Below are 26,943 nucleotides of genomic sequence, written 5' to 3'. Positions count from 1 at the left end.
TTCATTTAAATAAGAGTTTATTGAACACCCACTAGCTACTAGAGGAGACTCAAAGATGAGTTTCGGTACAGAAGTTATCTAGGAAAAGGAGTAGATGGCAGAGAAAAAGGAACATACATAAATAAATTGTTAGAACACACATAACCTGTTATGAGATAGATAAGATACTAAGGAAGTTTAAGTGAATGATTTGAGAACTTGAAAGAGAAGCTGGCATTTGAGTTGCTACAAGTTGGGGCTAGAAGACTGGGGAAGATTTTGAGCTGTGGCAGTGGAGGGAAAGGCACATGAGTGGAGAGAAGAGCAGGAACAAGGACACAGAAGGGAAACCTGGGCTGCAGTTAAGGAAACAGCAGTAGTTCGGCTGGATGACAGGACACATGAAGGAAGTGGGGTGGTCCAGATAATGAGGTCCATGAGAAGAGAGACAACTTTAGATTTTATTTTGCTTATGCTGTGAAGCCATGGAATTTGGGGGATAGGGAAAGGCATCCTCAGAGATGTGCTTCAGGGATACTCATCTAGCCATCTTGTCTAGGATGAGAGAAAAGTGGGGAGCAAGACCTGACAACTGTCTGAAACCTACTATCTTTCTTTCACAGCTGTTTGTATCTGTCATACACTAACTTACCTAATCTGTTTTCATATTGGATCACCTCTTTGAATAATGAGTTGTCAAAGCTAACGGTTGCTGCCCACTGTATTAATATTTAAATGTTTTTAAAAACCTGTCTTTCTTAAGCTTCTAACTTAAGACTTAACACTGTCTATCGCCCATACCAACTGGAGTGTCCTATTCACTTAGGAAATCCTTGCTTGCCCTAGCTTTCTATATAGATTTTTTTTTGGTGATTTTACAGACATCACTATGTAACCAATTACGCTTTCATTCTGTCTTCAAGAGATACTCCCTACCCTTGTCTCCCTTAATCTTTTTAGTTGTTCTCCATTCTGTGCTTATGGGTTTGGAAGGTGTACCCTTCTCGAGTGGTCAACAAAATCCCCGATGCTTATTTCCAAGGTCACTAACATGGCTCATGTCTCCATGTTTAAGGGGGTGGGAACACTCTGACTTGTTGCTATAAAAGATGGATATAGAAAACTTGCTCAGATAATGTTTTATAGAAGAGTTTCTTTACAATGATGTGTTTTATGTCTTTCCAACTAGATAAGAAGTCCGTGGGCTTGGACTCAATGGGCCTCAAACAGATCTACGAATGTAGTACATTTTCTCTTTGAATAAAGTTTCTTTTGCACTTGCAGTAATATCCAGTGCAGAAAGAATACATAAATTGTTATATTTTCTAAAGAGAAAGATATTTTAGAAAGCATTTGACAAATTGAAGAGCAGGCTATTACGGCAATCAAATAAGAGAAGAAATATTTATTTAGTTATTCTTGGTATGCAGACGTCACAATCAGTCTAAAATTAAAGGAAGAAAAGAGATTCATATTCCAAGACTTCTACAGAAATTAAATATGCAACTTCTCTTATAGAAAATATTAACATAATCAGAGAGCACTGTCCCTTTTATTTTAATATTTACATCACAGGATAATTAAAAATTTCTTTTCTTTTTTTTTTTTGCTGAGGCCCTGAGCTAACATCTGTTGCCAATCTTCCTCTTTTTCCTTGAGGAAGATTTGCCCTGAGTTAGCATCTGTGCCAGTTTTCCTCTATTTTGTGTGTGGGACACTGCCACAGCATGACTGCTGATGAGTGGGGTAGGTCTGCACCTGGAGAACCAAACCTGGGCCACTAACGTGGAGTGCATTGAATTTAATAACTAGGCAACAGGGCTGGCCCCTAAAAAGTTTTTAATGTAAAATTTTACTGAGTTCTCACAGTATATTTTTCAAATACATTTTCTAGTTTTAAAAACAAGAGAAATACTGTTGTTTTCACAGATGTCCTTCCTCTGCTTAACTTTGATCTTTTTGACAGTAAATCCATACACGTTTGAACAGATTTTACTTGACTATGTGGTACAGAAGATCAAAGGGAGTTTTATTTGCAGCTTAAACTTAAGAAATTTTGACAAAAATCAAGTAATTCATTTTAGGAAATGGAATTATGAACATGCTCTTTGGGTTTTAAATTCGAGTCTTTGCTCATGTTATTTTCTTTAAATATTTGAGTTTTCTGAAATACCTTTTTTTATTAAAGTAGACAAAATGTAGTTAGGTTTTTCTGAAAGTGGCTTTGTGTATGTCAAGTTGGATATTAGTTTTAGATGAATTGATGTTTGTGATTTTTTACAGCATACTATGACAATATTACATATACTTTAGATATAAAATAAATACAAAATAATGACAAATTTCAGCCTTCTAGTCTGTAAATATTAGGTGGAAAAATCTTTCCCAAAGGGGTATGATCACTGTTCTGTATTTCTAGAATTTTTTTGTACTGTGCATATATTATTTTTATCAGACATAACAATAAAGCTATTAAAAATAATATAATATTATATATGTAATATTATCTAAGTAATATAAATAATATTTAGAAGTAGCTTATTTACAAAGATTTAAACCTTGAAATTCCAAAGAGGCTACTATAAGGCATAATGAAGAAATAAAAAAATTAATATGTTATTATTTTATATTTACTGACCTTCTTGGGTGAAGAACAAAATCCTTAAATGTGTATGGTCTCTCCATTCTTGGGTTTTCTGTCTAGAATAAAACAGTGGGTTTTCAAGAAATATCTATAACACCAAAAATATGTACTTCTCAAGAATATTCATGAGCTACGACCTAAGGCATAATTGAAACAAGAAGTGAGAAAAAAGTAGCTTTAGCTTATTAAACGATTACAGCTGGTAACTTGACCGTGCTTTCACTTTCTCGCACCATGAGAATTACAGCCTGCATCACAGCTCAGTCTAAGACTAGCTCAAGAGGTGCGCTGTGGAGCCACAAGGAGGGCAGGAAGTGGAAAAACAGCAGAGAGTGGTCAGTATGTTGGCACCCCAAAGGAATATGGAATATGTAGGATGTCAGCAAGTTGCCTCGGTTAGAGCATAGAGACAATTCTAGGAGAACAAAGTAAACAGCCTGGAAAGTCAGATTGGATTAAATACATTATTAAAAGCTTGTGATCTCTAACGACTGTATAGAACCAATAAATATCTCAAAAGACTGATAAAGAAGTACTATTTCTCTTTCTTACCAAGTTCAACAGAACTTTGGTTTTATTATCCTTTACTTCTCTGTTGCATTTTGCATTAACTATCCATTCAGTCTTAAAACTCATTTCTTAAATTCTCATGACATTATTTTACTTGGTCCTTTTCCTGTCTCTCCTTGTCCGTCTTCTCTTTCTCCTCTGACAGACTCACGTTGACTAAGGTTCAGTGTTTGGCTTCAGTGCTCTCATCTCTCTTATTTGGACAGCCCATCATCCTCAGAGATTCTGCTGTTACCTCACAGAGATAACTCTCAATCCTTCTGCTCCCTATTCCCTACACAATCTATTTTCAAATCTCCGTCAGCTGCCCACTTAAAGCTTTCATTTTTCCTCTTTTCTATTGAAATTCAATACGGCAAAAAAACAACGTTATCATATTTCAAAACAAAACGGCTTTCTCTCCTAACTTTTCTACTTGAGACGCCACCCTTATCTCCCAAGTTCAGCCTGTATTATCTTTATTTTTTGCTTATTTTTTTAACCTCCATACCAGAAACTTGGTCCAATAATGTTTTATTATGAAGTGTTTCCTGAATCTGTTTTCCTCCATTGCTATATGCTTGGTCCAGATTCAGCTTCACGCCTATCTTGTTATAAACCACACTAGTTTCCTTTGGTAAGCCTAGGCTCTCTCCATTCTAGTTATTCAGTAGAATAACTCCAAACTGATCTTCCTCAAACACTGCTTTCATGATGTCAACAAACTTCAGTGGCTCTCTTTCTTACTGGGGTTCATGTAAGGAAATCTTGAAGGCAAAACTAAAACGGAAAACTGAGATGAGTTTTCAGAAAAAAATACGCTCAAAAAATAATAGCAGTATATATTTTATAAATAAGATATTTACATTAGCTATGTTGTAGATTTGTAAGTATTTATTAAATTAAAAAGAATAAATACAAAATGAAAATCATGGACATCTATACCAACCGGTAATGGGTAAAGAGGAACGTCCACTTGGCCTAGGAAATCATCTCTTGTCTACAAGAGAAAGAGGAAAAAAGGATTAGTAATATGCTCAATCCTTTTAGAAGATTTTGATGAGCTACTGCCATAATTCATAAAAAATGTAGACTTTTTTTTGTTTAATCCTATGCAATATCAATGGGAAATAAAAGGTAATATGGTACAACTTCTAGTAATGGCAGAATAGAGTGTATTAGATTGATCCTTTTGCAGACAATAACTATGAACTCTGAAAAAAATATAAAAACAACCATTTGAAAGCACCATAAAGTGACCAAAAGCGAGCAGAAACTGGAGGGGAGTCAATCTTTGAAAGAAGAAAGTGTACTGGGTAGGGTTCATATTTATATGGCTTTTCACCTGGTAGTACTCCACAGTTCATACAGTGGAGTGAATAGAACTTAAGTGGAAATACGAAATCTTACTCGTTTGAGGAGTCAAAAGACCTAGTCTGAGGTTAACAGCATAACTGGAAAGTGAGGGGGACAATCCCTGAAAGGAAGAAGCCACAAGAGTCCCTCCAAATCTATATATAAACTCTACCCAACTTCCTAGCTGATCCCTGAAGCGCATATGTGAAAGGCAACAGGTAGAAGGCGAAAGGACGGAGCACAGATTTCAGTTGACATTCACCTAAGGGGAAACAGCATCTTGGAGTTCAGCTAAATTAACAACTTCCTAGAACAAAAATCAATACTTTTCAGGGAAAGATAAAATTCATTGTCTCCAGCAAGTACAATACATATTTGTTCCATATACAATAAAAAACTACTAAACATGCGAAGAAATATGACCCAGTTATCAAAGGAAATGTAATTAATAGAAACTGACCACAAGATGAGCTAGATCTTGGAATTAGCAGACAGGGAAATTAAAGCAGCTATTATAAAGATGTTTAAGGTCTTAAAAGAAAAATAAGGTCATAATAATTGAATGTATGGTGAATCTCAGCAGCAAAATGCAAACTTTGAAAATGAATCAAATGTGTATTTTAGAACTGAAAAATGTAATATCTGAGTTAAGGATCAGTGGATGGGCTTAACATATGATTGAAGATGACTGGAGAAAAATTCTGTGAACTTGAAGATATATCAATAGAATTTATCTAATATGAAAAATAAAGAGGACTTGTGGAAAAACATCAACCAGTCTAATATATGTGTAACTGGAGTCCCAGAAAGAGAGGAGGGAGGGAGGGTGGGAGAGAGAGGGAATGAATGAATATAAGGCAGAAAAGTATTTGAAGAAAAAGCAGCCACCTTCCCCAAACGTTAACATCTCACATAACCATAGCACAATGATCAAAATCAGGAACACTATTAACTAACCTATAGACCTTACTCAGATTTTGCTAATTGTCCCACTAATTTTGGTTCAGGGCCCAATTCAGGATCACATGCTGTATTTAGTTGTCATGGCTCCTTAGTTTATTTGAATCTGGAAAGTACCTCAGTCTGTCTTTCACAATCTTGACATTTTTGAAGAATACTGGCTAGTTATGGAATACCCCTCAATTTGGGTCTGTCTAATGTTTCTTCATGGTTGAATTTAGGTTATGCATTTCTTTTGCAAGAATTCTATAAAAATGATGTTGGTGCTCTTCTCAGCACATCACATCAGGAGGCAATAAACACTGGAATCTTATACATTATGGACAGTTAAGGACCACTAAATATTTGAGGAAAATCTGTAACATGAACAACAGAGACCTAGACCAAGAACAGACAGAAAGAAGGGAGTCAAATAAATAAGAATCAAGTCAGACTGCAGGAGAAATACTTCAGAAAAACTATAATTAATATTCTTAGAGATAAGAGATGAAACATCTGTCAAACAAAATAGGAGACTATAAAAATGAAGTAATTAGAGAGCCAGCAGTGATGGTCTAGTGGTTAAAGTCCAGTGCTCTCACCACTTCAGTGGCCTGTGTTCACTTCCCAGTTGTGGAACCACACCACCTGTCTGTCAGTTGCTGTGCTGTGGTGGTGGCTCACATAGAAGAACTAGAAGGACTTACAACTAGGATATACAACCATGGACTGGGGCTTTGAGGAGAAAAAAAAAACCAGGCAGATTAGCGACAGGTGTTAGCTCAGGGCAGGTCCTTCCATGCCAAAAAGAAAAAAAGAAAAAGAAAAAGAAGCAATTAGAGAATAAGGAAGAGCTTTCAGAAATTAAAAATATAACTAAAATAAAAAGTTGAAGATAGAGTTGGAAGATAGAGTAAAAGAAATTTCTCAGAAAGTAGAACTAAAAAACAAAAGACTATAGGATTCCCCAAATAAGGAAATTACAGGATAAATTTTAAAAGTCAACATCTAAACAACAGGCATTCCAGAAAGAAAAAGGAAAATGGGGGAAATTATCAAAGAAGCATTTTGAAAAGCCTTCCTTGAACTAAAGGACATGAATTCTGAGAGTGAAAGGCCCCTCTACACGTATTAGGCATGAAGAAAAAAGTCATGGCATGGTACCTCATTGTGACATTTCAGTGCACCAGAGATAAATTCTAAAAGCTTTGAGACAGACGAAACAGAGGATACACAAAACGGAAAGACAAGAGAATAATGCCTCCAAAATTGTGTGAGGAAAATATTTCCTACATAGAATTCTATACCCAGCCAAACTATGTTTCTCAATAACGAAGGCAGAATAAGGACATTTTCAGATATTAGTGTTCTTAGGAGGATAATGGAGGACATACGTCACCAAAATTAGGGAGTACACCATGGTAAGAAAAGATGCAGGGGATTCAAGACAGGAGAGAAGCCAAGAGGATTCCCAGAATGATGGGGAAGGGAACTCTCAGAATAACAGTAGTGTAAGACCTACAGAACAATGAGTGCATACTGGAGCAGGAAGATGGATAGCTGGAAGAGAGATGTTTCTAGAAGAAGAAGAATAAGGTTTTGTGAGAATTAAATGAGAAAATATACATGAAGTGCTTTGCATAATACCCAGCATCCAGTGAACATTCAACAAATGTCAGCTACTGTTACATTTGAAATGCTGGATTCTATAACAAAATCCTTACTCCCTTCCCCCTGGACCAGTCTGTGGACATTTCAAACAGGTACATATAATAAAAAGAGCATGGCTGGAGACTGAAACCGAGAAAATTAGCTTAGTTTACATAAGCTGGTGATAATTTTTGAAACGGACAAGTTAGCTTTTAATTATACCGTCAAGGCTGTGCTATGGTATGTTTCCTTATTCTTGTTTTTATCACAAGTATATGTTATACTCAATAAATATGATCTTTAAGAAGCTATAAGTAAGGAAGTAAAATACAACAAAATATAGTAAAATCTCAACCAGAATGACTGAGGAATAAAATATTTTGGTTAACTGGATTATCTAACTTAGCTTTAAGCTTAACCAGATAAATAAATAAAACATTTTTTTTTGGCTCAGTCTTATTGAATAGGCTTGCCCTTAGTAAACTGAATACACTGATTATCTGTTTGATGATTCATGATCTTGATGTGCTTCAAAAACATGGCTGTGGTCAATTATCTCTAGAGTAACACAGGTATAGAGCAGGGTTTCTCAACTTGGGCACTATTGACATTGAGCCAGATAACGTTTTGTTGTTGTTATGGGGGCTGTCTCATGCATTGAAGGACGTGTGGCAACATCCCTGCCTCTACCCACTAGATGCCAATAGCCCTCCTCCTCTTGCACTTATGACAACCAAAAATTTCTCCTGGCATTGTCAAACGTCCCCTGGGTGAAAAAATTGACTGTGGTTGAGAAGCACTGCTAAAGAAGGTATAAAACAGAATATCCCAAACAGTGAGCAAGACTCCCTCACTTCTCTAAATAACAGCTTTATTGAAACATAATTCACATACTATATAGTTCACCCACTTACAGTGTACAATTTTAGAACATTTCATTACCCCCAAAAGAAAACCCATATCCATTAGCAGTCACTCCCCATTTCATCCCTCTCTCCCTAGCCTTAGGCAACTACCAATCTACTTTCTATCTCTATGGATTTAACTATTCTGGACACTTGATATAAATATAATCATATAACATGTGGTCCTTTATGACTGGCTTCTTTCACTTACCACAATGTTTTCAAGGTTCGTTCACGTTGTAGCAAATATCAGTACTTCAGTCCTTTTCGTACTGTTGAATGTTACATTGTATGGATATACCACATTTATCCATTTATCAGTTAATTGACATTTAGGTTGTTTTCATTCTTTGCCTATTATACATAATGCTGCTTCGAACATTCAAGTACAAGTTTTTGTGCTGACATACGTTTTCATTTCTCTAGGGTATATACTTAGGAGTAGAGTTGCTGGGTCATATGGTAACTCTAACCTTTTGAGGAACTATCAGACTTTGCAAAGTGGCTGCACCATTTTACATTCCCACCAGCACTGTGGGAGGGTTTCAATTTCTCCATATCCTTGCCAACACTTATTATTACCTATCTTTTTGATATAACCCTCCTAGTGGTTGTGAAGTGCTATCTCATTGTGGTTTTGTTTGCTTTTCCCTGACGGCCAATGACGTTGAACATCTTTTCATGTGTTTGTTGTGCTCCTTATTTCCTAAAACCTCTTAACGTATACATCTTCCCTAGAGAGTCAGTCTCTACAGCAGAGGTGGTACTTGGTCACTATGGAACAGAAAAAAACATCTCATCTCACATATTGCTCCATATTCCTTGTTCATTGATTGCAATTTGTGAACAAAAATCCAACATAATAAAAATATCCTTGTCTCCAGAAATTTAGGTATACAAAAATACATTTAAAAAATGTCTTCTAATATATCTTCCTTACATCTTCTTTCTTTAAGATAAGTGATCTGAAATGAATTTCTTAACTTCTACTTAAAATGAAACAATACTAAAGAACCATATTTCTAACATTAGAAGAACGAACAAATTTTCCAAACTAAAAATCAATACGTATGGTCTGAGGAGATGGAGAGTATGAAACTGGGAACTAACCTGGAAAGTCTGGGACATATGGTTTCTATAAATATAGGACAATTAGAGGTTCTTTTTCCACTTACAAAAAAAAAGTAATAGTTTTAAATTCATTCCTATGAAGGCAAGTCAGTCTGTGATGTTCATTAATGTTTCCTTAGCCAACCAATTGTTCCAAATTCTGAATATCAAGCATTTCTTTGCAAGAGTTATTTCCTATATTTGAACTGCATGCAGCTTAGTTCATAAAGCAAATCTGCATTTGGTAAAATATAAGTAATTTTAAGAATGCCTGAAAATCTGAGAAAGAATTTAGAACAGCAGGTGATTTTAAGCAGGAGCATGTGTAGTAGGCACAGTCCAGTTAGTAAATAATAATTTTTCCAATATTTTAAAGATATGAATTTCAATTTCTTAAAATAATTTTTAGACTATGAAAAGAGAAAAAGCAAAATTGTTGTTTTTGTAATAATTCAATTAGAACTACAGAAGGCTCTAAGTTTAGGAGGACAAACTGTTAATAACTTTGATAAGGGTCAACAGGGTCTGAATGTTGTGCTTTAAGAGAACCCAACGTTACAAAAAATCAGACTTTCAAAAACAGATAACGTGTCATAGCTTTGAAGAAAACTTGGGCTTAAAAAGAGTTCCCATTAAATCTGAATTACAAATAATTTCCCAGGGTAAATCTATTGTATAAAGCAAACTATTAAAGGAAAAATCACTTCCTCATAACCAGAGCCAAACAACATAGCCAAAGTTTTCTGCTGTAACATCCAATTTTTAATTTTAATCATGCTTTTTAATTCGTAAAAATGAATTTTATACATGAACATTGATTACAGTATAGTTTCAGTTTTCAGACTTAGCTATCACCACTTTTCTAATCAAGATGATTTTTTAAAGTAATTTTAAAACAAAGAGGACACATACACAGAGTACAAAAGTGAAAGGAAAAAAAGGTTCATAGCCTCCAGCTATGTAACTCCATCCCTGTCCTTCCCAGAGGCAATAGCTGTCATTTTTTTGTGTCTGGGTATCCCTTCAGTTTTCTGTGACATACTCTTATGCATCTCACTTTTTTCCCTTCAACAATGTCTCTGGGACCTTGTGTAGTATCAATCCACATAGAGATGATTTCCCTCTAACAGTTGAATGGTATGCCAGTATATGGAATATGAAACTTTATTTAACTAATTCCCTAATGACAGATATGGAGATTGCTTCTAATCTTTTGCAATTGAGATTGCTTCTAATCTCAATGAATAAACTTGTATTTATCATTTGCATATATACCCAAGATAATTTTTATTTTATGTAATAATAAAGACCACCATGAATAATCTAAACTAATGTGAAATGGAATAGGTCTTAATGACTAAATGAATGTTACAAAAGGAAATTGTCTCCTGAGTGAGCCAGAAAGCACATGTAAGTTTTCAAAGATAAGATCAGGATCGAAGATTCAAGATCAAGAAGTCTGCAGTTGAATTAATATCTTATTCAGTGCTAATAGCTACCGTCTTCACACAGCTGTATTCAAAATTCTCTATGTGCAAATGTCACGACTCGTCTGTATAGATCAGTAATTCTAAAAAAATGAATTGAGGCAAGCAGTTAAAAAAAAGAAGCAATAAATTCATAGTTATAAAAATGTGCAAGGCATTGTTAATCACATTATTTAAATTAAGTCAAGGGATCAAAAGATACTTCAGAGATCATAAAACAGTCGAGGTAAAAGTTCTCAAGCTGAGACACTAAAAGTGAAATTATCTAAAAACCTCTTTATATAAAGCAGAATTTAAACTCCTTCTACTATTTATATGTTAAGAAGTTAAGTGTTTTCTTGATTTGAACACATGAAAAGTCAATATTTTGACATTGAGGATATTAGCACACGTGGATCTCTGAGAAAAATAAGCAGAACTTACATGAATGGACTCATTTATAGTATTTTTTAAAATAAGGAACCATATAGTTTCTGCTTCCAAAATTTTATAAAAACTTTTATTTTTAATGAACATCCTTCTTTCCTCTCAAAAACCCGTACTACATGGATTCATACTACATTCTAGATATTTTAAACTGACAAAAAGATTAAGAAAACTAAATTTAGCTTAACTATTTTCTAATGTATGCAAATCTTACTAAGTAAAATTGCATTTGCATAGCTTCTACCTTCCTACTTACATACTGACTCACTCTATTTTAAACATTTTTTTCTAGAAGTTCAAGATTTATTGATTCAATCTTTTTAGTATGTAAAGGGGAAAATGGTGTTAGCTAAACAAACAGTATAATCTGATCTATGCCATAAAATCATAGTGTTATGGAAACTGGATGTCCTTGCTTAAAGCAGACATTCAACGTCCCGAGCTTGTGACTCGCTCGGCCAGCCAGCCTGTCTGGGAGATTTAACTCTAAGACACAAACTGTACTTGTTCTTTCATACTGCTTGAAAATGCGGGTACATGTGTTCTACAGCCCTTAGCAAGCCTCACATTTTTAAAGGGACTTTTACCTAATAGACGGGGGGGTGGGGAGGGAGTCAGGAGAAATCTCGAGGCCAGTTCCAGTCTGAGTTCCTCTGAATTTCAGTCTCTTTGGAGGTCTCCACTTTGTAATCATCACAAACTTGTGAAAACTGACGATTTACATTGACAAGTTCCTCTAGACTTTAAAGTTTAGTTTATAATCTACTGTGAAGATTTTCAAACATAAGCCATTTTTGAAACATGCTACAGAAGAGAAGGAATCTGAAGTAAACAAGGGAGGAACACGAATCGGAATTGGAATAGGTTGGGTTGCATCAAACAGGAATAGGATTTTATAATTATTTTCAAAATTAAAATTTGATATATCCAACACAGTTTTAGAAGCAATTTATATTGTATGACCCTAAACTAGAGCATTATAAAAGGCGAGAGCAAAGTTTTGCATTTATTACAACTTTCCTCCCTCCTTATCATTTTTTCCCATTGTTTCAAATTTATATTTCTAAACAAAGGGAAATAACAAGAGGACTAAGCGTATAAACTTCTAATTTACCCATAAAATATGTACAGCTAGATAACTGATAAAAAGGGATATAAGGCTCTTCCTTTCAGAGACAAAGTATTCATTCTTGATTAAAAATAAATAGAAACAAGAGACTCACTCTTGTGAGGGCCACTAAATTATGATACTACTTTTTTTCTTTCTAAGAATGTCTGCCAAGCTACCAGGGAAAGAAAAAGGTAAACTTTTGAAGAGATGGAAGCTAATATTCTCTGGGGAATTACATCTGTAGTTTAAATGAGAAACTAATTTAGCAGATGGCTGCCACTGTTGAGAAAGATATAGTGACCTTAATTCTAAGAAACCAAAGAACTGGGTGAATATAATTTTATTTAACTTAAAAACAAATGTGAGATATTTAAAAACAAGTGTGAGAAGATGAACTAAAATCATCACTTTAAAATGGGTAAACAGAAGCTACAGCAGCTGACGAAGTATTCTAGAGGCTTCTGCTCGCGACCTACTCTAGAGTTTCACAAGATTCATGTTATTAGTCCATTCAAGTGTTTTCCAAACTTCAGTGTGTGTCAGAATCAACTGGAGGGCTTCTTAAAGACAGATCACTGGGCCCCACTCCCAGAATTTCTGATTCAGTAGGTCTGGGGTAGGGCCTGAGAATTTGCAGTTCTTGAAAGTTCTCAGCTGACACACAGCTGATTCAGTAGTCACACCTGGAGAACTATATCTTTATTCAATTCTTGGAGAAAACCAGGAATCGTAAGCAATGATTGGTATAACTAGCTGAAGATGAATGAGCATAACATCTAAATTTGTCTATGCTTATCCTGTCTACTTGGTAGTTTTTAACGTAAATTAAGACAGTTAACACTGAACAGAATTCCTCAAAAAGAAGCAAAAGGAGTCAGGTATCTATGTATTTGCATTTCTTTCTAGCTTAAATTGTAAAAATAAAAACGTATTTTCTAACTATGGCAATCCTCTTTTCGAAACCTCTGAAGACTGGTTATTGCATAAACATCATTTCCCAAGTGTGTTCTGAGGGATAATAGGTCTGCTGGATACTAACACTTCAAAGGTGGCCACACAATTGGGAAACATTGGGTTAAATGAAGTTCAAAAGTTTATTTCCTTTAGGACTATAGGAACTTTACTAGTGTGCATCGTAACATTACAAAAAATACAGCATGTGGCATTATACAAACTTATTTGTCAATAGGATAGCTTTTATATGACATATCTTACAGACTGGTGAGGAACACATTTAAAAATACATTGGTCCAGAGGAAAAACCATACATTCCTTAGCATGGGATTCTAGGCCTTCTACACTTGCTTTTCCAGTCTACCTTACAGCCTCATCTGTTAAAACAAGCCTCCCCAACACAGTACCACACCTTTGCTGAACAAACCCTGTAGTTTTCCCTCTCAAACACACTTCTGCTTCCTGGAAAGTTTCTTTTTCATCTCCGCCTGTTTAAAGCCTATCTACTTATGAGGCCAAACTCAATGCCATTTTAATGAAAATTTTCTTGATTAGACTAAATTGCTAATTTCCTCCTCTGTAATTCTACTTCACCTTGTGTCTGTTTTAACATCTGTATTATAGTTCTCTTCTACTCCAACTAGACTAGAAATTCCGTGAGGTTAATAAACGTTAGTGAGTGGCTTCTATAGCTGGGCTCCATGCTAAGCGTGGGAGAACGTTCCTGATATCATGGAGCATACAGTCCCGCATGGTTCACAAACATGCACATACGATTAAAGTGTATGCAAAACCTATAAGGAAAAGTACAGAATTCTATGGATATACACATAGGAGAAGGGTTAAGGAAGACTTTTATTCTCTGCTATATCCCAATGTACCCTGACTTTTTAGGTACTTAATACCCAAAGATAAATTCTGCATTATTAAATAGTACTAAAAAAACTGAAGTGGGCTGACTCACTAGTAGATTGTATTATATCATCTTTTTTTTTTATCAATTAATCCCTCCCTTGTAAAAACTAGCTATTTAGACCTGAGGAAGTAATCTGTGATGCGGAGAGAATCTATCAAGAAGAAAGTAGTAATAGTTCTAGCATTATGAAACCAAATCAGCAATGTGACAGGAAATGCTACAGTATCAAAAGAAGATGGTATCTGATTTCCCTCGTCTATTCAGGCACTGGACTCAAGTCTTGCTCGCCCATTTCAAGAAGGTTGAACAATTCAAGAATATGTTGAACACAGCTGGAGTAACAAAAGGGTTAATGAGGGGCTGGCCCGGGTGGCGCAGCGGTTAAGTGTGCACGTTAGGCTTCGGCAGCCTGGGGTTCGCCTGTTCGAATCCCGGGTGCGAACATGGCACCGCTTGGCAAGCCATGCTATAGTAGGTGGCCCACATAGCAAGTAGAGGAAGATGGGCATGGATGTTAGCTCAGGGCCAGTCTTCCTCAGCAAAAAGAGGAGGATTGGCAGATGTTAGCTCAGGGCTAGTCTTTCCTCCCTCGCTCCCCCTACCCCCCAAAAAGGGTTAAATGACCCGCTCGACTAATGGCAATCTGACTGCCTTCTTCAACCTGGGCTTGAATTTAGCTTTCTGCCACAAGTGTAACAACCTGGTAATGTCTGGGCTCCTGACTGGTTTATTGATTCCCTCCCACGTTTCTCACTGCTTTGACTATGGTGGACATTCCTGGATCATTTACTGGCTTTCCTGCCCCAGAGACTGAACTGTATTTTCTTGAGTTGTGAAAGGTTGTCTTTCTTATAAAGAGGTGGTACAACACTTTCCCTACACTTCTCTATAGCCTTCCCCATCTGCTCCTGACCTTTTCTGCCCTCTGGTGACCGTGAGCCACTCTCCCATCCTTGGCATATGGAATCCACCGTTTGGAATCCACACATACTGGGTAAAGTTTGACAGAATATTTTACGCGAATCTCTATTATTCAGTTGCATGAGATTACAACCCTGCTCTGCTAGCCCCAAATTAAAAAAAATACATCCATGAGAGGCGAAATCCACAACTCACGTAGACTTAGATTCAGATAAAATCACCTCATTAATTGGTTTAAATATAATCTAAGAATGTTTCAACAATGTTTAAAATTAAAGTTAAAAATAATTCCTAAGTGTTACTGTGTTGTGCAGGGCCTAGCAATGCCCTGGACATAGTAGGAAGTCATTATTTAGCTCATTGTTAGGTTGTTAGATTAATTGCTCCAGAATCCAGTTTAATCATCTTTAAAGGTAACTGAATCTGAAATTTATAAACCACTGAACTTCACACAGAATATGTTTCTTCAGAGTATTAAACAGCAGCTGGTATTAAACACTAGCGTTAGTGGGTCTGGGGACCACTGCTGACAATTCAGAATTTATCAAAGTTTTCAGTCTACAGAGAATTTTAATGAGGAGATCGTCCTGCAAACTCCCTTGATTCATGAGCAGGCAGTCTTGAAGCTACGATCATCTCAACTCTCTGATCTTTCATTTCAAACCATTTTGTATATGTTGTCTTCCTTGCTTAGTCTGCCCCATCAAAAGTTGGGATGATGTTTTCTACTCTTGTATTTCATAACAAAAGACATTTAAAAAGCAAAATCTACTTGTTGGAGTTTTGGCACTATTTTCCATATTCATCAACAAACAGTATTAAGCACAAATGGTGTACAGTGCCTGGCAAATACAATCAAAGATTTATTGGCAGTACAATGAACACATTGGGAGAAGACCTGAAGGGACCAGCCAAAGAATACCTCTAAACAACAAACAAAACAATTAATTATGAAAAATCCCCAAAGTGGTTTTTCTTTTACTTTCTTTCCGTTTTTTCTGTAAACCTTGGTGTAAGACTACTTACATAGTGGTAGAATGAAATGTATTCTCTAATAATTTTTACCTTTTGAAATGAATAATCTTTTCTCAGTTTTAAAAAATAATATTTCAGAAGTAGAAACTGAGATTCTTACAATTTGATTACCTGATTATCTGATCAAATGTAAGTTTAGTTGATCTATAAACAGTTTTTAAAGTTTCTCTCGGGGATGAAAACTTAACAATTTTTATTGAGTAATATAATGTATCAATGAAAACAGGGAGAAAAAAAAGAATGTGAGTTACAGTTGTTTAAGAAAATAAGAACTCAATGGATTCCTTTAAAACCAAATTTTTCTTGCTTCAACAGCAAGGCAAGTACCAGAGGAGGAAAATAAGGCCATTGGGATGTGGCTCCACTCCTTCAGCCACCACAGTTACCAAGCGCTGTAGCTTTAGGTGCCTTCCTCAATACACTGGACCACTGTCAAAGCTACACAAGTATCAAAGCTTTATAGCTCAAAATGTAATGTTCTAGGGGAACGCCGTCCAATGGAACTGTTTGCAATAATGGAAATGTTCTATATCATTTCTGTCCAATGCAGTAGCCACCAATCACGCGTGGCTATTGAGCACTTGAAATGCGTCTAGCGCAAATGAGGTTCAGAATTTTAAATGTGACAATTTATTTTTTATTTTTATTTATTTTATTATTTTATTGAGATAACATTTGGGTATATAAATTTCAGGTGTACATCGTTATATTTCGATTTCTGTGTAGATTACATCATGTTCACCATCCAAAGACTAATTACCATCCATCACCATATACATGTGCCCAGTCACTCCTTCCCCCCTCCTCCGTCCCCTGCTCCCCTCTGGTAACCACCAATCTGTTCTCTGTATCTATGTGTTTGTTTGTTGTTGTCGTTTTTATCTTCTATTTTTGAGTGAGATCATATGGTATTTGACTTTCTCCCTCTGACTTATTTCACTTAGCATAATACCCTCAAGGTCTATCCGTGTTGTCACAGACAGCAAGATTTCATCTTTTTTTTTTTTTATGGCTGAGTAGGATTCCTAATTTAAATTAAATTTCAATAACCACATGTGGTTACTGGCCACTGTATTAGACAGCGGACTTCTAGAAAATTTTTTAATAAAACAGTACTTCCTGGTTTTAAGATTTTATTTTTAGTTCTTGCCCTGGGATTTAGACATGTCCCTAGAGCTGACTGACTCCCCCACCATGCTGTATTCAGAATCAAGATTCCTTTTTTTTTAACTAGGTTGGCTCGTCATATCTAAGGAAAGGTTGAGTTAAGCTTTTTAAGGCTGCTCCTGGGAAAGAAGTCACCCAAAGGAAAGAAGGAAGAAATGCAGCCCAGAGGGAAGCAGCAGTACCAAAAATGACAATGCCTGGATATACAGCAGCAATGTTCCACAGGACTGGATTTGTTCAAGAGTGCACGTGAGCCATCTCCTGGGAACCCCAGAAATACAGAAGAGCACTTTATAGCTGCCTGGGGTCTTTCATGAGCAGAAGAGAAGGGTTAAGTCAGTGAAACTTGGGTTATAATTGTTATTTTGTCTCCACTGGTATCTGCAGTCTGGTGATGCTTGGGAAAACTTAGGTTATATGTATTAAATAAACAGATTTGACTGGCTTTTATCAGTATTATATATTTCAGCAGTTTTACCACCTGTCTAATAAAATTTACAAATGACACTCAAGGGTAATATCCAAATTAACTTTAGGTTAAAAAAATCCTAACAGCAGTTAACTAGGCTTATTGTGGTGATCATTTTGTAACGTATATAAATGCTGAATCACTACGTTGTACACCTGAAACAAATATAATATTGCATATTGATACTTCAATAAAAAAAGAGCAAAAAATCCTAAGAGTCAAATATATAGTTACTTTCAGTAAAGGGAAGGATAGCTATATGAAGGATTTTTAAAAACCCCACCAGATGGACAAAATTGAGTTACTTATATGAATCATATAAAATTGATTTTTTATGAATGTGTCAAAGAGAGTAACTATATAAACACAAAATTACGATAGCCAAATTACTTTGCTTTTATCCTACCTACAACTGCTAACCAGACATTTTAATATAAAGATAAATGGGCACACCAGGATACGTTTCCTTTTGTAAAGGAATCTTTTGCTAAAAACATAAAGAAAAAAATAGATATAATAGTTAGAAGTTTATTTGATTCCTAAAGATAAAGAATAAAATAAAAACCAAGTTATAATGTGACTTTTACAAAACAAGATATTTATTTTAATGTCTTAAACTATTATGAACTCCTTTAAATGAAAACAATGCTATTAGTGAAAACTATATCTTAAAACAACTATTAGTAGACAATCTGAATAAAACTATATCTATAAAAGAAATTGAATTAATAATTAATAATGTTCCAAAACAAAAAGTACCAGGCCCAGATGGGTTCACTGGTGAATTCTATCAAACATTTAAGGAAGAATTTATACCAGTTTATCTTTAATATCTTTCAGAAGATGAAAGCAGAGGGAATACTTCCTACCTCATTCTATGAGGCTAGCATTACCCTAAAACCAAAATTAGACAAATATATTACAAGAAACGAAAACAGATCAATATCTCTCATGGACATAGATGCAAAAATCCTCAACAAAATATTAGCAAATCAAATCCACCAATGTATAAAAAGAACTATATGTCACAACCAAGTGGGATTTAGCCCCGGAATGCCAAGTTATTTCAACATTTGAAAATCAATTAACATGATCCATCTTATCAACAGGCTAAAGAAGAAACATCAGATGATCATATCAATAGATGCAGAAAAAACATTTAACAAAACCCAATACCAATTCACGTTAAAAAACAGTCAGTAAACTAGGAACAGAGAGGAACTTCCTCAACTTGGTAAGAAACATCTACAAAAACCCTACAACTAACATCATACTTACTGGTGAGAAACTAGAAGCTTCCAACTAAGATTGGGAACAAGGCAAGGATGTCCCCTCTCACCACTCCTTTTCAACACTGCACTGAAAGTCTTAGTAAATGTAATAAGACAAGAAAAGAAAAGAAAAAGTATACAGATTGGGAAGGAAGAAATAAAACTGTTTTTGTTTACAGATGACATGATCACCTTTGTGGAAAAACCAAAAGAATTAACAAAAAAACTCCTGGAACAAATGAGCAATTACAGTAAGGATGCAGGATACAAGGTTAATATACAAAAGTCAATTGCTTTCCTGTATACTAGCAATGAACAAGTGAAATTTGAAATAAAAAACACAATACCATTTACATTAGTGCTCAAAAAAATGCTTAGGTATATATCTAACAAAATACACACAAGATCTATATGAGGAAAACTACTAAACTCTGATGAATGAAGTCAAAGAAAAAATGAATAGATGATGGGATATTCCATGTTTATGGATAGGAAGACTCAATACTGTCAAGATGTCAGTTCTTCCCAACTTGATTTATAGATTCAGTGTAATCCCAATCAAATCCCAGAAAATTATTTTGTGGAAATCAATAAATTAATTCTCAAGTTTACACAGAGAGGCAAAAGACCCAGAATAGCCAAGAACATATTGAAGGACAAGAATAAAGTTGGAGGACTGACACTATCTCACTATAAAACTACAGTAATCTAGACAGTGTGGTACTGGTGAAAGAACAGACAAATAGATCAATGGAAGAAAATGGAGAACCCAGAAATAGACCCATATATACACAGTCAACTGATCTTTGACAAAGGAGCAAAGGCAACAAAATGGAGAAAAGACAGTCTCATCAACAAAAGGTGCCGGGGAACAACTGGACGTCCACATGCAAAAACATGAATCCAGATACAGACTTTACACCACTCACAAAAATTAACTCAAAATGGATCCTAGACCTACATGTAAAATGCAAAACTATAAAACTCTTAGAAGATAAAGTAGGAGAAAACCCAGACGACTTTGGGTGATGGCTTTTTAGATAGAACACCAAAGGCACAATCCATGTGAGAAAGAATTGATATCTGGACTTCATTAAAATTACAAATTTCTACTCTTCAAAAGGCAGTGTCAAGAAAATGAAAACAAAAGCCACAGATTGGGAGAAAGTATTTACAAAAGGCATATCTGATAAAGAACTGTTATCTAAAATATACAAAGATCTATTAAAACTCATCAATAAGAAAACAAATAACCCAACTAAAAAATGGGTCAAAGACCTTGACAGACACTTCGCCTAAGAAGTTATACAGATGGCATAAAAGAATATGAAAAGATGCTCCACATCTCATGTCATCAGGCAAATGCAAATTAAAACAATGAGATACCACCACACACCTATTTGAATGGCCCAAATCCAGAACACTGACAACACCAAATGCTACTAAGGATGTGGAGCAACAGGAACTGATGGTGGGATTGCAAAATAGTAAAGCTGCTTTGGAAGACAGTTGGGCAGTTCCTTACAAAACTAAACTTACTATATGATCCAGCAACACACTCCTTGGTATCTATGCAAAGGAGCTGAAAACTCATGTCTGTACAAAAAGCTACAAACATACATTTATAGTAGCTTTATTCAGAATGATCAAAACTTGGAAGCAACCAAGCTGTCCTTCAGTGGGTGAATGGATAAATAAACTGTGGTACATCCGGACAATGGGAAATATTCATATTCAGCACTTAAAAAAAAGAGTAGTCAATCCATGAAAAGATATGGAGGAAACTTAACTGCATATTACTATGTGAAAGAAGCCAATCTGAAAAGGCTACATACTGTATGATTTCAATTATATGACATTCTGGAAGACGTAAATCTATGGAGACAGTAGGCAGATCAGTGGTTGCCGGGTAAGAGGAGGAGAAGCATGAATAGGTGGAGCACAGGATTTTCAGGGCAGTGAAACTACTCTGCATGGTACTCTAGTGGTGGGTTCATGTCATTATAAGTTTGTCCAAACCCACAGATTATATACCACCAAGAGTGAACCCTATTTGGACTCAGGGTGATAATAATATAGCAGTGTAGGTTCGTTAATTGTAACAAAGTACCATTCAGGTGGGGGACGTTGATAACGTGGGATCTGCATGCGTTAGGGCAGAGAGTATAAAGGAAATTTCTGTGCCTTCTGCTCAATACTTCTGTGGACCTAAAACTGCTCTAAAAAACAAAGCCTATTAAAAAAAAAACACCTATTGAGAAATCTGAAATTCTTTAGTTTATAAACCGAAGAGAAAGAATCTACCATCTTACGGCTAGAAGCTGACTCTATCAATGGCATAAGATCAATTAAGATACAGCGTCTTTATGAGTCAATATTTTCAACGAGGGATAAAAAAAATGATAGGGTCACCTTCTTTAGAAATACCAATTATTGCATAAGCAGTGGCTTGTGGCCCACATACAGGACTTTCTAGCTGTAAATTTATTTCTGTCCTTCTTTTGTGCATCTAGTCTCGACATAATTTTGTCCCCAAGAATATACATAATCAAAACTGAGCATAGGGGGCTGGCCCTGTGGTCGAGTGGTTCGGATCCTGGGTGCGGACATGGCACCACTCATTAGGCCATGTTGAGGCGGTGTCCCACATGCCACAACTAGAAGGACCCACAACTAAAATACACAACTACATACTGGGGGGATTTGGGAAGAAAAAAGCAGGAAAAAAAGAAAAACCTGAGTATAAGTGAAAAGAATTGTGCTTTAATTTTTAACAGGGCTTTGGGAAAACTGTATTCCTTTGAAACTATATCTTGATCTTTGATTTAGAGTCTTATGAAGAAATGCTTCCCCAGATTTCTTGTTTGTGTATATTTTCACTACTTTTTAATAATGTGTTCTTTTCATATATTTCCTAATACTTAACTGTTAACCTGGATTCCTAAAGTTATAGATGATTCAGTTTGTACACACACAAAACAATAACTATTATTATTAGTGTTTTACATATTGTGGCATTTTACAGTTTACAATGTGCTGTCACATACTCTCACAACAACATTACAAGGAATATAATAATATCTACTTTTTTTTTTTTTAAAGATTTTATTTTTTCCTTTTTCTCCCCAAAGCCCCCCAGTACATAGTTGTATATTCTTCGTTGTGGATCCTTCTAGTTGTGGCATGTGGGACGCTGCCTCAGCGTGGTCTGATGAGCAGTGCCATGTCTGCGCCCAGGATTCGAACCAACGAAACACTGGGCCGCCTGCAGCGGAGCGCACGAACTTAACCACTTGGCCATGGGGCCAGCCCCAATAATATCTACTTTTTACTGAGCACAAGCTATCTGCCAAACATATATAAAATTTCTAGTCCTCAGAACAACTCTGCCTAGTTTCACAAATTTCATATTTCACAAACATGAAATTAAGACTCAGAGAAGCTGTAGGAGGAATTAATATAGCAAATTCACCATAGAGCACATTTTCACTCTACCCCAAAATAAGGAAGGTAAGTATCCCAGATGTTTGAGCTCTAAGTGCAGATTTGTGGTGATTAAGGCTTAGGTAAGGTGTAGTTAGATGATAAATTCTAAGTCCTACCTCTAACCTTTTAATTTTAGGTTCCAAAAGAAAACTTTAATTATTTAGGTAACAAATATATTACCAAAAATTATCTGATTAAAGAAACAGAAAATCCTATGGTAAAAAATTAACATGCTCAGCCCCAAAGTAAGGTGAACATCATAAAATAGATGAAGAATTAGACAGACACAAGTCAAAAGAGACGCATCCATCTCGAGCTTCATCAACACTAAAATGACCTAGACGACTTGGAGAGCCGATCAAAACCGTGAGAACTATTGCTAATTTTGTTGTGTGATAATTACATGGTAGTTTGATATATTTAAAAGGTCCTTATCCATTAAAGATGCACTTTGAAGTGTTTATGGGTAAGATTATATGATGTATGGAATTTACTAAGAAGAAGAAAATTCCAGAAAAAAAAAAGGAGAGGAGGAGATGGATGACATGATTGACAAAATGTTGATAATTGTTGAAACTGGGGGTTCACCGGGGGCCACATGGGGGCTCACTGCATTACGCTTTCTACTTTTGTGTACAGTGTTGGAAATTTCCCATAATAAAAGGTTTAAAAATATTTTTAAAAAGATAGGCAGTTTATAATGATTTAGGTAGTTTATAATAGTTATTGAAGAAAAAGAACATAAGAATCAAATTCATAAATAGTGTTATAGGAGGTACAAACTTGTAGTATGTGTTATTTGATCAATAAAATTAATCAGAAAGAACAAAGTAATTATAAACATCAGGTCGCAAGTCAGAGGAATAGCAAAAGAAATAGTTGAAAGACAAACTGGTTCTTTAGTAATGTGCTTAAATAATAATTCCTGAACTCAGCTTTCACCCAACAACGGCAATAAGAAAGGACTTGATCTGGTCTATACGCTCCTCAGAGTGTAAAAGTTATTCATCACATTGTAGTCAGTCCAAGTGGAGATTTTCCTTTAGATAACTCTTTTTTTTTTTCTTTCAGATGCTATTTTTACTAGAATAACTTTCCCCAAGCAACTTTATCCCTTGCATTCCTCCTACTGCAGGGTAGGAAGAAAGTCCTCTCTGTTAGTGATACAGTAGAAAAGTGCTTAGAATACATAATAGAGCTCAGTTTTATTCCACATCTGACATTTGCTAGTTTTATGATCTTGAGTAAGTCCTTTTAACTTTGCTAAGCTTGCTCCCTTTTTTCTAATATGGAGATGATCACTACCACAGTGAGTTTTTTGAAATGTGGTATCTAATATGATATGTTAACTGATTTAAACTTTTACAGATATAGGGTTAAGAGCTCAAAAAAGAATGTATCAGGATTTTCTCCAAGTTAAAAAAATCACAGTTAAGGTTTCAAGATCTAGTGACAGGAAGCATCCAACATGACACTCCATTAAGAGGCCATTCTTGTCTCCTCTTCCTTGTTGTCTTATACCCAAATACATTTTTAATAGGTCTTTTCTCTTTCTCGGAGTGACAGGCATGCACATTTACACTTAAATGTATTGCCAAGAATGTAAAAAGTTGGGAAATATGTTAAGGAAACCACATATTCGATTATAACGAAGGTTTAATTTAGTCTTTCTAGGAGTATCGTCGCTTCTAGAATATACACAATGTATGTCAGACAACAGGTATGAAAATCAGGCACTTCACTTACTGTAAATTAATTAAATTATCATCAGTACCTTAAGAATTTGGTAAGTAAGTATCACTTTTAAGGTGTCGTTTACCCTGAATTAATTCAGTTTCACAACCCCTAGAAAGAAATCACCTTCATTCCTAGTTTACCACTAACTATGCTATAAAACACAATCATTGGAAGTCTCTTCTCTGGAGAAACAAACTGACCTCTGAGAGAAGACCTCCAGATACTGACGAAGGTCTCCCAACAATGAAGCTGAGCAGTCGAAAAGCCCCACACCATTTCAGAGCGTCCAGACAACTTCATAGTGACTCATTCTCAAACACGACCAGACAGACAGCCAAGGTTCACCAGACAGCTGGAGGAAAATGTCCAATAACAAAGAGAAACAAACAACAATAACAATGAAGGGACCCACGGGAACCAGAGAGAACGCAGGACGTGTAACACAACAAACACACACAAAACACCCTGAAGCAAAATATTCTCGGAGATAAGAGATTGTATTGATAAAACAAGAACAGGGAATCATCAGAAAACAAGACAGAACTTAAGAAATTAAAATAATCAAAATTTTAAAATTAAAGAGAAGGGGAAACTTGGGGGAGATTTTTCAGAATATACAATAAGCAGGCAGAGAAACAGAAAACAGGAGAGAAAAGTAAATTATACGATCAACTCAAGAGGTGCAAACTTTGGCTAATAGGAATGCTAAGGAGAGAGAATACAGAGAAAAAGGCAAAAAGGAAATCTTCAAAGAAATAACATCTGACTCTTTAAACAGGCACATGTGTTATCTTGATAAAAATTAAAATTAGTTAAAAATTATATAGGCAATCCCATATCTCAGAGTTTAGGTATTCACCTGCCTGAAGTAGGTATATGGATGTTCTTATAAATTATACTGTATCGTACTCTGGTTGGTTGTTTTAACAGATTATTCTGCCTTCTCATCTAAATTATAAACTCTTCAATGCCAGGAATAATATTTGCCACTTGCAGCAGGTGCATATTCCATTTCTGATAAATACTTGTTAAACCCATTTGCTTTGAAGATGACTTGAGTTTCCATTAAGCTCTGTGACTCTTCAAGAGGGTTCAGTCTTTCAGCCTTGGTACAAAAGGTCAAGGTCGTTCTTAGCTAAAACAGTTACTTGAAACTCCAGGAACAACTCTGAGAATCCAGTTCTTACATAAAGTCTGGAATGAAGTCATTTTATTAAACAATGATAAATTTAAAGTTAATCAAATGGGCTTTGTATAGATACCCTTAAAAGATTTTGCCCATTCAATCTTCTTTTGAGAAAATTCGATCTGAGCCTCTATCCAGACACATTGTTCTATGGTACCAGTTAGTGGAATATGTAGGCTATGAATCAGACTCCACTGTGGAAACTAATCCTTGAGTCACGATCATAATATTCCATTGGCATCCACCCCAGGGACAAGGTATTCATTTAAGAGTGCCACTCTTTCATGCAAAGGATGAAGCATCAAGTGGCTCCCTCTCATCATTACAGTCATCACTTAAATATCCTAGTTTGGTTGTCTGTGCAAGGCAGTCTGGTCACCCTCATCTCTGAGGGGGATCTCTACCCCATTCCAAAAGTTCCCTTGGCTTTGTTCAAAAAGTCCTGAATAAGACAAAAAGTTCCCCAAATCCCTGAATGTAGGGAATTACATTCTAGTAAATTAGAGCCCAGAAAAGATTACCCATTTTCTTAATCCCGTCTCTAGAATTCTTCTTTGATCGATTCTAGAAAAGTTACGTTTGCCTACCTGCTCGCCTGCCTATCTATTTCTGTCTCCCCATTTCTGCCTACCCATCTTTAACTTTTTTCTTGCTATGCTTCCTTTTTCTCATTTCTTACTTGAAATGTTCAGTATCTTATGAGGCTCCCTGAAATTAGGCTAAGCCGTGAGCAGCCACAATGACTAAAAAAACCTAGGAACCAGTAAGCTTTCTTAAACTGCTCCAATGGAAGAACAGTTGCTAAGATTTTCAAATACTGATTTATACTTTAGAAGTAATATATAATTTTAAGCAGCATTACAAAGTTATATACAAAGGATTTTTAAACTTTCTTCTTATAGGGCTATCAAAAGGACAGCTCATTACATATGGTGTTTCACTTCATTACACAAGCCAATCTAAGATTTACACATTCTTAGTAGTCCCCTAACTGGCACTGCTACTGGAAAGTATATGGAAAAGACTGAAAATGATCCCAGAGAGGAAGGATAAGCCAGAATAAGCCAAAATAGTTATGAAAAATATAACATTTCACTTGTGTATTTTTCAAATCTCACCCTCTAAACCAGAATTACAGCCATAATGAATTCAAGAGATTTCTATAAGTAGAACTACATGCCCTATAGACCAATATTTTTAAGTTCTTAAATGAAACTAAAATGTAATCCTGGAAAATTTAATACCAGTCAGAATTGTGCAAGAGTCATACTAAAGTTCTTTTATGAGGCAGGTAGGCAACCTTGCTCTTGAATGTTTTCTTGGTCCAAACAGTTGGTTCAGACAATGTATTACATGGTCTCAATCAATAACTAGTCTAAATGCCTAAGAGGATTTAGAACTCAGCAAATTAGTTTGGTCCTGGCCGCAGTATACTTATGGCTCTTCTTTATGTAAAAGAGGAGAGGGACTCATCAGATGCTTCAGCTATGAACTGTATTACCGTTCTCATAAGAGAATGGTCTTAAGCCTTGCTTCTCAAAGTGCGTTTGGGGAATCAGCAGCATTGGTATGACCTGGGAGCTTGCTAGAAATATGGAACTCTCAGGCCCCCGACAAACCTACTGAACCAGGAGCTGCGTTTAAC

General features: G+C 35.6%; 1 protein-coding gene across 7 annotated transcripts in view; it reads right to left on the bottom strand.

Annotated features, from left to right (window-relative positions):
• NEDD4 (NEDD4 E3 ubiquitin protein ligase) overlaps nt 1-26,943 on the bottom strand; it is a 145,920-nt gene that overhangs the window by 34,747 nt on the left and 84,230 nt on the right. For all 7 annotated transcript variants that reach the window (XM_070579508.1, XM_070579526.1, XM_008516282.2 and 4 more), the window contains 2 exons: nt 4,122-4,172; nt 2,618-2,679 (listed from right to left, as the gene is read on the bottom strand). In XM_070579508.1, coding sequence (XP_070435609.1) covers nt 2,618-2,679; nt 4,122-4,172 — 113 coding nt within the window. The remainder of the gene's footprint in view (nt 1-2,617; nt 2,680-4,121; nt 4,173-26,943) is intronic.

This window comes from Equus przewalskii, chromosome 1, assembly GCF_037783145.1.
Source record: "Equus przewalskii isolate Varuska chromosome 1, EquPr2, whole genome shotgun sequence".
NCBI lineage: Eukaryota > Metazoa > Chordata > Mammalia > Perissodactyla > Equidae > Equus > Equus przewalskii.
The sequence above is the reverse complement of the archived record's forward strand: the minus strand, read 5'-3'. Positions and strand labels throughout refer to the sequence as shown.